A 15,897-nucleotide genomic window follows, 5' to 3' on the forward strand; every position below is an offset into this window, starting at 1 on the left:
TGCAAAATGGACATATAGACTACCATCGAACCGTGAGAATCACCTAGCAGGACCTGCATGGTTTGCCACTATCGGAGCTAAATCCGGCAGATCCCTCGGTAGGGTATCCTAAGCTAGGTGTCTTGGCATGATTGATGGTAACATGGACACAGAGTTTACCCAGGTTCAGGATCTCCCGAGGAGATAAGACTTTACGTCATGCTTGTTTTCTATTGCATTGGATGTGTACAGAGTACAAGGTACCAAGAAATTTGTAAGTTGATCTCCGTCTATGAGCTTAGACCCCAGTTTGTATAGTATACCAGGGACCCTAGGTTACATGGATCCTAGTTATCTATGTATTAGGAGGTAGAATCCTCCATGCATCCAGCGTCTTGTACACGACAACTAGGCTGGGAGTTGACGTGGTGAGAGGCCCCTTAGCCGGGACACCGTCACACGGCACCCCGCCGGACGACACTCCGTCAGGAGGGAGGAGGGGAGTGGAAGACGCTCCGTCGTGCCGCCTAGAACCGTTGCACGACCAGAGACGCTTTGCCGTTGTTAGAATAAAGAAGACAATTTTGTTGTTGTGTGTAATGGGTTTATTTTTTGAGGTGTGTGTGTGTGTGTGTGTGTGTGTGTGTGTGTGTGTGTGTGTGTGTGTGTGTGTAATGGGGGTAGTGGCCCCGCAACTAGTTTATCGCACCGGAGTGGCCCAACCCCAACATTTCCTTCCTCCTTTGCTCTCTCTGCTCCGGTCCCGACGACGGCGGCACGGAGGCACCGGATGGCGGGGGCTGCTGTGCTCCACGGCCGGCATCGGCATGGCCTCTCCTCCGTCGCTGGTGCTGGAGCTGGAAGCAAGCGCCGCAGGCTCAGGTCAGGTCAGGTCAGCTTCCCACCCGCATGCCCACCATGTGCTTGTGCTTATGCTTATGCCCATGGAAAGGTTCGTTCCGCCGCGACCTACCTAGCTCCCTGTCATAGCACAAACTACTCTAGAAGTCTAGATTGGACGGATGCAGCTGCCATCCAACTTATCATCCTGCATGCTAACAAATAAGTATGTTGGGACGGAGCTCATGTGCGATGCCGGCGCCTCCAGCTCTGCTCTCAGCCCAGCACAAGAAAAAGGTCCGGGCCAGACTGCCCATTCCATCCCATGCTGCTCTACTGTACCAACACGCCACCAATGCTTCTCTCCCTCTACGTCAGCTTACTTGCGTTAGCCCAAACTACACACACTCTGCATCATCAGCCAGGTTTTCTTTTCACAAGAAAAAATAATTTGGCCAGACTTCTGAAACCAACATAACTTCAGGACTCTCTCACGACTCAGCCCAACTCAACCCCCCTTTTGCAGCTAGCTAAGATCAGGCAGGCGGCAGCGGCATCCATCACCGGCGAACCATCAAGGTATGTACTAGTGCACACTCCTCTCCTTTAATTTGCAGCTACCAACAGCCTGTTTACCATCTATTTCCTTCTGATTCCTTGATGCAGGCGCCCTTGTCCATCCCTGCATCCGGCCACGGGATGGCCGAGACCGCCCTCGGCGCCGCACAATGGGTGGTGAGCAAGGCGCTAGCCCCCGTCGCGGATGGCGTGCTGGAGGCTTGGGCGGCCACCAGGGCATTTGGCCTCAACATCCAGGCCCTCAAAACTGAACTGGAGAAGGTGCAGGCCACGCTCGAAATAGCCGCCACCAAGGAGCTCCCCGGGCTGGCCACGGAGAAGATGCTGCAGAAGTTGTGGGACTCGGCGCACAATGCCGAGGACTTGCTGGACGAGCTGGACTACTTCCGCATCCACGACGAGCTCCACGGCACGTACGACGCTGCCGACCAGCACGGGGACGATGCCCTCCGCGACCTCGCCTTTGATGCTCGCCACACCATCAAAGCTCTTGGCAAACTGGTCAACTGTTTCCCATGGCAGCGTGCTGAGCTCCAGCAGAGGCCAACCAGCATCATCCAGGAGTTCAGCGGATGCATGCCCAGCCTCGGTAAACTGCTCCTTTCCTCATGTTCCCCACATCCACATGTTCGTGGTGATGAAGATCGTGGCATTGCGCAAGAAGCACCGATGCCTGAGTTTAACAGGGCTGATTTCTCCCAAAGGATGAAGGACACTGTAGAGCAACTAAAGCTTATGCGTAATGATGTTAAGGATATTCTGCAGACTTGTGGCCATAGAACTGTCCTAGACATTGCTCAGCGTCGTGCCACCACCACACCTCAGAGTGCAGAGCCTAAACTGTATGGGAGGGACCATGTCATGAATAATATCATACATGATATCACCGAGGGTCAATACTGTGACAAGGGTCTAACCGTGCTTCCGGTTATTGGTCCGGGGGGAATGGGGAAGACAACCATGATACAACACATATATAACAACCAACAAGTGCAGAATCATTTTCCAGTCAGGATTTGGATATGTGTGTCGTTCGATTTCAACCTGGATAAGGTGCTGGAGCAGATTAAAGAAGATACCCTTGCGGTTGAAGGTGAGAATGGGTGTAGCACAACACAAGAGCTGATTGAACACAGATTGAAACACAAAAGGTTCTTACTTGTATTGGATGATATATGGCAGTTTACTGATGTGGATGAGTGGAAAAAACTATTGTTGATACTCGGCAAGTCACAAGAGAAGGGTTCCGTGATTCTAGTCACAACTCGGCAAAAAGAAATAGCAGACCAGGTTAAGAAAAGTGCAGAGCCAAAAGAACTGAACGGTTTAGAACCTGGAGAGTTTAAGAAGTTATTCCTTGTATATGTCTTTGATGTTGAGCAATGTCCATGGGATAAACGTTTTTTGCTTGACACTGGAGATAAGATAATGGGAAAACTGAAGGGCTCCCCTCTTGCAGCAAAGACCGTTGGTAGATTACTGAGGACAGACCCTAGTTTGGCTCATTGGAAAAGGGTCCTAAACAGCAAACAATGGGCGAAACAGTCCAATGGAATTATGCTTGCCTTGGAGCTTAGCTATGGCTTTCTCCCTTTCCATTTGCAACGGTGTTTTTCCTATTCTGCATTATTTCCTGAAGATTACCGTTTCAGAAGCCGTGAGCTCATCAGCCTATGGATCGGACTAGATATTTTGACACCTTCTGATCAAAACCCAACCTTTGAAGGCATAGGTCTGAGCATTTTGAATGATCTAGTCATCCATGGATTTTTCAGAGAATATAAAACTGATGGTGGTCTGCGGTATGTTATGCATGACCTACTGCATGAGTTGGCATGGAAGGTTGCATCACATGACTGTCTTCGTCTTCGTCTCCCTGATGTTGGATCGGTAGAAATTAAGCCATCCACCCGACACTTGTCTATAAGCATAGAGAACTTGGGTGGATATAATGGTCAAAAATTAAAGAGGGAATTGGAAAAACTGAAGACAAGATTGAAGGTTGAACATTTGCAAACACTGATGTTATTTGGAGCAATGGATGAAGGTTCTGCTAAGATATTTGGTGATTTTCTCGGGGAAGCAAATGCTCTTCGTGTTCTTTATTTGCCCCTCCTGAAGTATCCCATGGAGTCCATGGTACATAATTTTTCAGGACTTGTCCACCTACGATTCCTATGTCTAGGGTGTTTACCAATTAACATCTCTAAATTTTATCATCTAAGGGTTCTAGATCTTAAGTCATGGTCTAGCAGTGGTGATTTTCCTGAAGACACAAGCAACCTTGCAAAATTGTGCCATTATTATACCCCAAGAGATGATAAGCTTCATTATGATATTTGTAATGTGGGAAAAATTCAGCTCTTGGAAAAGTTGAAGGTATTTCGGGTCAATAAAAAAAATGAAGGATTTGAACCAAAGCAACTAGAGCCACTGACCAAGCTATGGGAGCTTGGCATCTACAACCTTGAGAAAATACATACAAAAAAAGAAGCAGCTCAAGCAAAACTGATTGAGAAGAAATACTTGAGGAGGTTAACATTGGATTGGGATAGTAAGCGATCTAGTGATGAGCCTGGTGTGGAAGCAATGGTTCTTGAGTGCCTTCGACCACATGAAAATCTTGAAGTGTTGTGCATTAGAGGGCACAGAGGCCCCACTTGTCCAAGATGGCTGGGTGATGAGCTTGCTGTTGAAGCTCTACAATTTCTTCGTCTTGATGGTGTTTCTTGGAAGGTTTTCCCTTCTTTACGGAACATGGGGGATCTTTGTGAGCTTGAGATACAAGATTGTCCAGAATTCTCGTCTGTGATTCCCACCTCCTGGATTGAGAGTTTGCGTCGCGTCTCGATTGAAGATGTCAAGCTACTAAAGAGGTTTGCATACTCAAAATCATCACATGGAGCACAACTGGAAATCATTGGATGGGGTGATCTGCAAAGGTTAGACCAAGTGTTAGTTTTCGATAAAGAAACAGGTCTTGAGAAGCTGACACTCGAGAGATGCCCACCTTTGGAGTTGAAGCACCTTCTGATGCTAACCTCGCTGAAGACACTGATTTTAAAGCATTCAGCTGGTCTGGCTGGTCTGGCTGGACTACTAGGAGGTCAGGGTGATGTGGAATGGCAGCTCCCTGTTGAGCACATCGAGATCTGCCACTTCCATGGTAATAGTTGGAATGAATTGACAGAGCTCTTCCCACACCTCCCAGAGCTCTCCAAATTGGAGATACGGGATTGTAAAAACATAAAACAGCTGGTAGTGGGGGTGGATCTGCGACAAACAACACCAGAGATGGGGGGAGGTGAAATAACAGCAGCAACGGAGGAAGAGGACGATGGAGTACTGCTCTTCCCAGCTCATCTCTGTAACTCACTACAGAAATTGAAGTTATTTTCATGCCCAGAGCTGGTCCTGGTGGACCCGCCAACTCTTGTTCCTGGAGGAGGATGGCTCCAAGCCTTGCGATCCCTCCAGAGATTAAGCATAAAGTATTGCCCAAAGTTTCTATCCGCCTTCTCGTTTTCCACTCACATTTTCCCTTCCTCCCTGCAATTCCTGGAGCTTACGAAACTAGAAGGGATGGGGACACTAGAGCCTCTCTCAAACCTTTCTTCTCTTACCAGATTAGTATTGGAATTTTGTGGAAAGGACCTGAAATGTCAGGGACTGCAGTCTCTCCTTACCACCGGCGGCCAGCTCAAGGAATTGGAAGTCAGGGGCAGCCATGGATTCTTTGCTAATTGGGATCCAAATCCCAGACGGGCTTTGGAGGATGTTGAAGGAGGACAAGAGCAGCCAACACAGCTTGTTTCATCCACGCTGCGGAAGCTTTGCACAGACGACACAGCTGGACTCCTTGCTGCACCCATCTGCAGCTTCCTTTCTTCCTCTCTCACCAAGCTGAAACTTCATGGGTATGGGCCTGAAGGGATGGAGCGCTTCAGCAAGGAGCAAGAGGACGCCCTTCAGCTCCTCTCCTCCCTCCAGAAACTTGAGTTTAGGCATTTCCACCATCTTCAGCAAATCCCTGCAGGGTTGTGCAACCTTACCAGCCTCAAGATGTTATCAATCAACCACTGTCCTGCTGTCTTGTCATTGCCCAGTGATGGCCTCCCCAAGTCACTGGAAAAGCTAGATGTCTATGACTGCAGCGAGGTGCTAAAACGCCAGTGCAGGTGGATGTTGGGAACGATCCCCAAAACCATAAGAGGATGATCCAAGGTAACAAACACATACTTTCTCGTGTTCTTCCATGTTGCCCTTTTCCTGCGACCCTGCTTAATAACACTGCATTTATTCCCATCCAATGAGCAGGACAATGTCTTGGAGTTCCCTTGTACATTCTTCTAGCCCTGTATGTAGTGCTCTGCTCCTTCCATACATACACACTTGCCACATGCATGACATGAGGGTCTTGTGGACGCTGTGTTCCTTCATGTACAAATTATCTGGTGAGTTTGGAACTTGGCTCCTGCTGTACCATATTATTTATATCCACTTCCAGTTATACTGGCCGCAAAAAATTAAAATGAAATCCACTTATACTCCCACCGTATCAGATTTTCATTTTCTTCTCAACAACAGTGAAAGTATCTTTCCACAATGCGAGAAACCAACGTCACTAGCAGCTAATACCTTCTGCAAATCTCTTTTCTTTTCTTCCTAGATGTAATTACCAACATAACTTGTGATCATCACCTGTTTTGGTTCTCTGTGTAGGCTTCTTCATATTTGCATTTAAATCTGGGTTATTGTCATTTCATCAACACGTGGTAGTCTACTTGCGTAATTTGGGTTTCACAATCAGAATTATGGAATAAATGAGAATATGAGTCAAGAACTGAAGAAACTCAGATTAAGGTTATAAAATGTTTTCATCCACTCTATTGATGCATTCTAATTTCCGATGGCTTGCTGTTGAGGTGTTCTTGTGCTTCTGATGGCTTTCTGCTACTTTCTTATCAGTACCACTTGTGATTATATTTCTCCAAAGCTCATGAAGACTTGATGATGTATCTGGAAAGTTCAGTTTTGATGTCCAAAAGGCCATCATCGCATAATTGTGGAAAGCAGTCAGTTTTCAGCGTTTTGCTACTGATAAGGTTTGCAGTTTTCAATCCAGTCCACATTCTACTGATACCAGGTATACTTGCAACCGATAAGGTTTGCAGTTTTTCACTTCAGTCAACATTCTAGTGATACCAGCTATTCTTGTATTCGTCATAACTCTTGTCGTTTAAGGAAATTTAATGGCCTACAGGATGTTGATTAATGTGAGGGATTCATTTGGTGCTCAACTGTTTACATCTGAAACTTGCCTAAGTAGTGATCGAAGTGTAAGTTCCTCACTCTGACTGATCTATTACATATTTCAGTCAGACAGCATGTACTGTTGGTAGCTAGTCTCAGTTATGACGGTGCTTGGTTTTGCAGATCAACTACCACTCGAGGACAGGGAAAGAAGTGGCTGTGGTTCGCCCAACATGCCTCCAAGTCATTCACCCAATATGTCGTGGCTCTCCACGGTGTTGAGTGTTGGCATGGGTGTATGGTATTGTTAAGAATTCTGTCAAGCTCACAACAATATGCTGGAGAGATAGCTTATCTCAATTATAACCGCCTTCAAAATGTTCAATATGCTGGAGGGTGGTGAATTGAGTTGCAACAAGTCCGTGGAGTAAGAGTTATGTGGATACAGATGCGGTATGCTTGCTGGATCCATGCTAAGTAAGCAGACACATTGGCTAGGCTAGCAGGAGCGTAGCCTGCAGCTAGGCGGCATGTCTGAACTCTGAAGCCCGTCGCCTGGTAACGTCGCTCAGACTGACTTAAATTGCTGCATGGTTTGTGTTTTCCTTCATCCAGTACAATGTATTCCAAAGTATTCGGACTCTGGCCAGCAGAACCGTGCCAAGCACTTACACATTTTGTTTGCTGATGCTTTGCCAGCCAACATAACATGGAATGGAAGGTACCCTACCCTGCCTGCTGGCGAAATATTCAGCTTGTCCTTGAGCCAGTTTATTGCGGGAATCCTGTTGCGCGCGCGCACTCCTGGAGCCTGCTTACTAGAGCATGCCGGATGTGCCTTGTTTGTAGCTGGAGGACGCGAGCTGGAGGCGCGTGCCCGCTCGCCGACGATATCTGGCAGGACTCAAAGCCCCTGCTGGTACTGCAAAGGTCAGTAGGAGATTATGCGTGTCTGCTCTGAGTAGAGGGACGTTATGTATACTAATGGAATGGCTGGTCGGATTTTTGAGGTGCGAGTAGCCGGAGGAGAAGGTTTAGATGCCTCTGAACAGTTCATGGCGCCAAAAAAAACATGGTATATCCCATAATCATGGTGGTATGCAAGGAGTGCCACACTCGTACTCGATGGCTCCAGCAATGTGTGCACCTGAAACACTGCAGAACATTGATTCATGTGAGGTAAATAGGCCCAAGTGAAGTGCAACTCTGCAAGATAGCTATGGATGAACTGACATGAAAATATTTCAGAATTGGCAGATCTATGGAGATGCAATATCCTTGCTGGAGCCACTTCCTTGATCTCTGCAGCTGTGAACATCCTGTGAATTCACCTATCTACTTGGTCTATGCAGCTGTGAACATGGAATGGATGGTACGGTATAAATGGCCAGCTTGTGTTCTTCTCAGCAGAAGAATGCTAGCTGCTCATCCCAGCTGTGAACAAGGTCTGGTTTACCATCAGGCCTTGATGCAGTTGTTGAACCTGTGATGTTGTACAAAGTGAAATTTCTCTTTTGAAGTGTACATTCCTTCATAAAAAAAGACAGGTAGAAGACGATTGGTGTTCACCACATGATAGACATGCTATGTACTATATTACCATTGTGTGTAAAAAACCAAAAACGGATTTTGGGGTTGTTTTCTTCGAAATTTCCCCTGGCGTTGTTGCTTGATCACCACAAAACAACATAGCTTATTTAGTTTTTACCCTGACGATGAAATATGAGTGGCCTGACTGGCATCATCTCAGGAAAGAATTGATAGTGGTATTGTGCACGGCTACCGAGTGCTGACGCCCTTGATGCTGCATGGTTTCAGAGCAGCGACTGCTTTTTTTTTCAGAGTGGTGACTGCTGCTGCGGGTGGCTGTGATCCACGACCACCATGGGAGTGTGGTGTAGGCAGATGTGGAGGAGGCAAGGGCATTTAAAAATTTCTGCACATTTCATAATTCTTCAATAATTTTCAAATTCATTAATATTTTTTTTAAAAATGAATATTTGTAAAATTCAAGACAATTTTCTAAAATAGTGAACATTTTTCATAATTCATGATTAATGGGCCACGGCCTACTAGCGCTGCTACTAGGCCGTCGCCCATTAAGGTAGAGACGCCCAGAAGCTAAAGGCGCTAAATAAGGGGGGGCTCTATTCCTCGCTTTGAGCGAGTGTGACTCCAGACTCGCTGAATGGGGCGAGCAATATGGGCCGGCCCACGCGTGAGCGAGGCAACAGCCTGTTTTTTTTTACAATTTCTGTTTTCGTTTTTTTGTACTTTGGTTTATACTTTAAAATATTTTAAACATATATATTTGAAGAAACTCTACAAAAACATTTGGAAAATGTTGAATAAGTAACTGAAAATTGTTGAACAACTATTTGAAAAATGTTGAACACGTATTTGAAAAAAATGTTGAACTAGTATTTGAAAAATGTTAATGACGCATTCAGAAAATATTGAAAAATTATTTGAAAAATGATGATCAAGCATTCAAAAATTTTTGAATGAGTATATGAAAAATGTTGTACAAGTAAGTATTAAAAATGTTGAATGAGTTTTTAAAAAATGTTGAATAAATATTTGAAAAATGTTGAACAAGTAGTTGAAAAAATGTTGATAATCTATATAAAAAATGTTGAACATGTATTCAAAAAATGTTGAACAAGTATTTGAAAAAATGTTGATCACGTACATAAGAATGTAGAATGAGAGAAAAAAGAAACAAAGAAAAACCAAAAAAACGAAAATGAAAGGAAACAGGAAATGAAAAAAAAACTGAAGAAACAAATGAAAGACCCGGAGAAGAAAAAAAAACAAAAAGAAAGGAAAAAATAAAAAAGGAGAAAACCCGACTCTAGTGCTCTATAAGTATGGTTCGCCCTTCTACTGTCATGAACACAAAGCTAGTCTAGTGGCTTGACACAGTCGCTCTAAACCAGTTTCATAAGGGCGTTCTTCGTCGTGAATAGGCCGGCCTGATTAGCATGTTCCCCCTTAAGCGAGCAATCTTTCCCACCTCGCTTAAAGCAAGAAATAGTTGCCGCGCTAATTAAGGGGAGCTCCTATTGGATGTGTTCCGCGTCAAATTGGGGTCGCGATGAATACAGGAGCCCCGAATGGGTCAGCCCATTAGCATGGGTGCGCGTTCGTAACGCTTGTACTGTAGCGCAATGAAAAATTAAATCAAAATAACAAGCGATGTCGACATCGCGCGTTCATAACGCTTGTACTGTAGAACACGAAAAAAATTACAATAACATGTGCTGTCAACTGGAATCGAATACCAGAACAGTCAATGATAGAACACCATCACTAACCACCGCACTTAACAATTGTATCTACTATGGGCCAGCGCTAAAAGGAAAGAACTAATCACGGAGCGCTAGATATGAACACCTTTTGAAAATTTTCAAACATTTTCATGCAAATTGTAAAAGAACATAAGACAAGTAATTTTTGAAAATCTTAACATATTATGAAAGATGGGATTTTTTTAATTTTTCTATAATTTCGAACATTTTTTCAAATTGTGGTCATTTTTCTAACAACGCGAATAGACTTGAAATTTTTGATTTTCAGGAAATGTGCGAACAATATTTGAAGAAAAGTGACCATTTTTGAAACTATGAAATATTTAAAAATATTTTTTTAATTATAAGGAATTTAAAATTAGGAACAAATTTGAAAATCTCTGCACAATTTTTTGAAACACCGAACATTGTTAGAAAATCTTGAACATTTTTTGTGTTTGACAAAGAAATTTGGAAAACAAGAACCTTGTTTAAAATTCCTAAAAATGAAACCAGAACTTTTTTGAATTTCTGAAACAAATTTGGGGAAAATGAACATTTTTTGAAAATTCTGCACAATTTTCCAAAACATGATTTTTTTAAAGTCCCAAACACCTTTTCAATTTATTAACAAATTTATAAAAAAGAAACATTTTTAAACTTCTGAAATAAAATAAAAAACACAAAGATATTGTGATAAACCAATCATTTTTTAAACACAAAACGTTCTCTCGATTTATGAACAAAATTTGGAAAAGGGAAAAAATTAATTTTTTTAAGTTTTTGTTAAAATAAAGATAAAATTTGAAACAACAAACAAGAAAAGAAAAGGAAAAGAAATAGAAGCAGGAAAAGGAAAAGGAAAATAAACTTGAAAAAGAAAAAAGAAGCATTCTCGGCAAAGGAAAATAAACTTCACTAGACATAACGATGATTTTCCCATGGTTGAAAGTTCCTAGACGTTCCTCGGAACGTGGGCAACCAGGAGCATTCTCGGCAAAAGAAACACGACTTTAGCATTGATGACATGCTAGTGGAATCACTTCTTGTGACATAGAATGTATCTATTTCTATATGAGTTTATATTGTATATACTCTATAGAAAACTTATGGAAATAGTCCAATGGAGAATGATATGTGTTAAGTGGAAACTGGGTCTACTAACATGATATTAAGGGAGATCAAGAATTTCCATACTCCTTAGTAGAGTATTGGAAGTGTCATGAAAATTGTTGGTCATGATGTGGTAATTGTTGGTTCTGGTCAAGCTACAATTACACTCCCTATGGGTACTACATGATAATCATGGATGCATCGAAGTATCTAGATTGTAATCGTACCTTGTTGAGTTTTATGGATATCCGCAATGGTTTCTATGTTGAAACTCATGAACTCATACCTCAGCAAAAGGGATTTGAAGGAAATCCTAGAGTAAATTCCTTCTCTATCTCCTGGATTGTACTATACATACATTAATTTAAATATGCATTTGGCATAACTAATAGTTTTCTAAATCTTGATAAGTTCAAGATAGGGCATGGTTAGTCATCCTGGTATTGGGATGATGAGAAAATTATTGATGGTTCCACTAGACACAATCTAATGGTGTCAATTTTGCAAATTCAAAGGATTATGTATGCACATACGTGCAAACTGAGAAATTGATTACAAAGGCCATCTTATCTCAGGAAAGAGGATGGGCCACCAGACTTCCTTGACATGAGATATATGATCTAATTCAACCGTTGTATGGAATATTCAAATATTCCACTGTGCTTTCGGGTGCATCAACAAGATGGTCCAATGTGTGTCTTACTTTTGTAACAAACCATGCTTTCACAAAGTTGTTTGCTCAAATAATTAATTTGAGAGCAAATCATCCCGAGAATGGGATAAAATCCATAAGAATGGATAATGCTACGATATTTAGTCCGTGAGCATTTGATGATTACTGCCTAGATTAAGGCATAGTTGTGTAGCATGTTGGTACTTTATGTACATACCCAGATTAGTCTTGTGGAATGACTTGTTAAGAGGACAAGTTGATAGCCAGTTGCTCCTACAGAACAGTAATCTCCCAACATTTGGTTGGGGACATGCATTTTTACGCACTACATATACAAATTCGACGAACATCATATTGTACGGTCTCCCTGTTGCAGTTAATACGTGAAAGTCAAAAGTATTTCCCATCTACGATATTTCGGTTGCGTTGGGTACAAAGCGATTTCACCACCGGAGCGTATAAATATGGGCCCTCGTAGAGAAATGGGGATCTATGTGAGGTAGAATTCTCCGTCAATCATAAAGTACCTAAAGTTCGTGAAGGTAACTTGTTTATGGCCTGGTACGCTGGTTGTATTTTGATGACGACATTTTTCCGGCATTATAGGGAGATAAGAACCACATTGAATGCCTGGAAATAGAATGAGATGTGAATAGATATATAGTCCTTAGATCCATGTTCGAATGAATCTGAACTGGAGGTTCAGAAGATTATCAATTTGCAAAGTATTGCAAATAATCTGCTAGTTGCATTTACTAAGTAAAATATTCCCGTAGTGAATGTGCCAGAGAAAATGGATATGACCCATAGGTCCATTTGACCACCCAAGAGGGGAGGAGTCTGGACACAAGAGGACAAAGCTTCAAGGAAGCGTCCGAGGGGAATGAGAAATTCTAAAACAGTAAATGCGGGTCAACTTGATGTTCACATTCAACCTAGGGTTGAAGGACACCGGAAGGATATTGAATACATAAAATTTTAGATTTTAAAAAATAGTTGCTAAGTTTCTGATCGTGGGTGCAATGTCTGTGGGTGCACAAAAACCACACTCTTCTAGTTAAGACAAAATTAATATATGAAATAAAGAAAGTGGAGGGAGTATGTGGTTGAGAACCAATGTTGCTCACACCTTGTTTTCTCATACGAAATAGGGAATTCTGGTGCTCGTGGAGAAACATGAATCTTTGGCGCGCCGCGTGCATGAAGAAGTGAAATTGGAAATCCAAAGCATACATGGCAGCCTCTATTGCGTATGCAATGTGCCGATGGTGTATTTCATCTCTTGCCGCGTACATGCACGTACGAATAGATGGCGTACGTGCCTTGCAATTTACTTCAGCCAGCCAGGCACACAGTACTGCCGTACCAATGAGAAAAATAAGTCAGGCCGGACAATTAAGAAAATTATAATTCAGGGCCGTACACATAAGAAAATATAAGTCAGCGCCATACAAATGAGAAAATATGCACGCGGCCACATGGGTCGATTGCAAGTATATTCTAACCTTGGCCATAGGCCTAAACCATGTCAGTCTTATGGCCACATCGCTCGAGGGTGTACTTGACCGAGACTGTGGTGTGGCTTGGCTGGCGATCAACGTTCAAGGTCGACCTCTTTTTTCTTTTTCTTGACGTGATGAGCAGCCGGGAGCCCCGGCATCGTCGGAGCTCTGACGCCGGATGGTGGGCATGGAGAATTCAAGTCGGGAAGGAGACACCACAACGCTTTCACCACTGGGCTATGAGCCCACCCGCCCAAAAGTTTGAGCCAATGCACGAAACAAAATTCTAAGCATTTCAAATTAACTAAATGTATCTAATATAAGTTGGAGTAAATGTCTCGATAGATGTCACTCTACTTAGTTGGAGTAGAACCACACATGACATGCACATTTCTAGCATCTTCCTAATTACAAGCGTCTCTGCTGAAGAAACTACTATTACAATTGTGCACCACATTTTGCTAACTATGTGCACATGGCTTGCGAAACTATGTACGCAAAAGATGTGAACAGGAATGACAAGGAAAGGACTCAAGAGCTAGGTTAGGATTGATCTACTCTTGGATGAGAACTTATCAAGTACTGCACGGCCAACTTGCCAAATCTTCTTATTATCGCAAAATCTGCCAACTGCCACCTGCTTTTGAGCCCAATTAACTGTAGTTATGTTGACACTATTAGCACCAATAGATTGGGATGTCATCGAGGGAACCTGTATATATATGAAGCCATAGCCACGTCCATTATAAAGGTAGCATATCACACACTACTGCCAACAATGGCAATTATGTTCATTTCCATGCTACTTGTGCTACTTGTTCCCCTATACTTGTATCTCAAGGCTAGCAGTAGATCTAAGAACACATCAGTGCTTCCCACAAACTGGCCAATCTTGCACATGTTCCGTTCCTTCATGGTCAATGCCCACAACTTGCATGACTATCTCACACTGGTCCTCGCCGGATTAGGCCACAACTTCAGGGCGCATGGCCCACCCGGGACCGGGATGCGGTTCTTCGTCACGTCCGACCCTGCTAATGTCCGGCACATCTTCACGACCAACTACACCAACTTCCCCAAGGGTGTTGAGTTCGCTGCCATTTTCGACGCCATGGGTGGCAGCCTCTTTACTGTCGATGGCGAAGACGCTGCAACCCAGCGTGGCAAATTGAAGAGCGTGCTCAGCAACCCGCGGATGATTGCCAGTATGGAGGCTTGCTGCCGCAACAAGGTGGAGAACATCCTCCTTCCTTTGCTCGCCTACATGGCGAGCACCGACACTCCTTTTGACATGCAAGAACTGATGTCGAGGTTTATGTTTGACCTGGCTACTATGTCTCTCTTTGGTGTGGATCCTGGCCTCCTATCATTAGACAAACCACCCATGGACGTCGTGGTTGCTCTGGACACAGTCATGGAGGTGGGATTTTTCCGGCACGCCATGCCAACCTCTTGCTGGAAATTAATGAGGTGGCTAAACATCGGCCCCGAAAGAAAGCTCTACACAACGCAGAAAGTGCTACGAAGGTTCCTTGTGGAGATGATGGACAGGAGGAAGATGGAGATGATGGAGAGGAAGATCAACACATGTCATGTTGGTAATGACGAGGAACAAGATGGTGTGGATATTATGTCTTCCTACCCAGACTATGTTGACAATGACTTGTCCTATGCCAAGAACATTGGCTACATGCTTGCTGCAAGGGACACAATTGGAACGACCCTGACATGGATTTTCTACAACCTCGCCCAGAACCCAAACGTTGTGTCAATCATCCGTAGTGAACTCTCACCTATTGCATCATGCAAAGTAGCAGCCAGTGTGGATGCCATGATGATCTTTGAGCCGCATGAAACCAAATCACTAATCTATCTGAGAGCCGTCTTGTACGAAACTCTTAGGTTGTACCCACCGGGACCTTTAGAGCGCAAGACGGTGGCCGCCGATGATATAATGCCGAGTGGCCATGAGGTGCGCACCGGTGATACCATCCTTATTTCTCTGTACTCACTGGGGAGAATGGAGGGCGTGGGGGGTAATGACTGTCTCAACTTTAACCCAGATAGGTGGCTCTCGGAAGATGGCAACAATCTGAGGTATGTACCATCTCACAAGTTCTTGGCATTCAACTCGGGCCCAAGGATATGCCTTGGCAAGGAAATTGCGGTTATGCAGATGAAGACCGTCATCGCCTCAGTGTTGTGGAACTTTGATGTGGAGGTGATAGAAGGGCAAAGTATCCAACCCAAGCCATCTTGTATACTGTCGATGAAAAACGGGCTCATAGTTACGCTAAAGAAGCGACAGATGTAACATTAGATTATGGTCATATGTAAACGTACTTACGGACTACCAGAACAATTTTATGTTTCCCACACAGACATATTATTATCGAATAATAAAGGGCTCTATGAATAAAAATGTATCTTTCTTTTACGAAAGAGAACCAACTTGTTGGCAGTTATTACCCCGTTGTATGAAACATGAGTCCAAAGGCATCGAGACGCGATGTTTTTCTCCATTGTATGAGAGTAGGTATGTGTTGGTACATTTCTATGATATATAAACATTGACCGTATAATTGCTTTATTCTGTTAGTAACATGCGTGCAGTGAAAGATGTGCTGCAGTTTAGGACCGCACCGATAGCATCCAATTAGCTGGTCTC

General features: G+C 43.5%; 2 protein-coding genes across 2 annotated transcripts; both read left to right on the top strand.

Moving 5' to 3' along the window:
* The first annotated feature begins 1,322 nt into the window (after positions 1–1,322).
* LOC119352630 (putative disease resistance protein RGA3) lies at positions 1,323–6,089 on the top strand. Its single transcript, XM_037619201.1, has 3 exons — positions 1,323–1,398; positions 1,486–5,622; positions 5,716–6,089. Exon 2 carries the CDS (start codon positions 1,519–1,521, stop codon positions 5,614–5,616), a length of 4,098 nt encoding a protein of 1,365 aa, XP_037475098.1. The 5' UTR covers positions 1,323–1,398; positions 1,486–1,518; the 3' UTR covers positions 5,617–5,622; positions 5,716–6,089.
* Positions 6,090–14,007: 7,918 nt separating this feature from the next.
* On the top strand, positions 14,008–15,696 carry LOC119358529 (noroxomaritidine synthase 2-like). Its single transcript, XM_037625026.1, has one exon. It carries the CDS (start codon positions 14,008–14,010, stop codon positions 15,541–15,543), a length of 1,536 nt encoding a protein of 511 aa, XP_037480923.1. The 3' UTR covers positions 15,544–15,696.
* The last annotated feature ends 201 nt before the right edge of the window (positions 15,697–15,897 follow it).

This window comes from Triticum dicoccoides, chromosome 2A (assembly GCF_002162155.2).
Source record: "Triticum dicoccoides isolate Atlit2015 ecotype Zavitan chromosome 2A, WEW_v2.0, whole genome shotgun sequence".
Classification (NCBI taxonomy): domain Eukaryota; kingdom Viridiplantae; phylum Streptophyta; class Magnoliopsida; order Poales; family Poaceae; genus Triticum; species Triticum dicoccoides.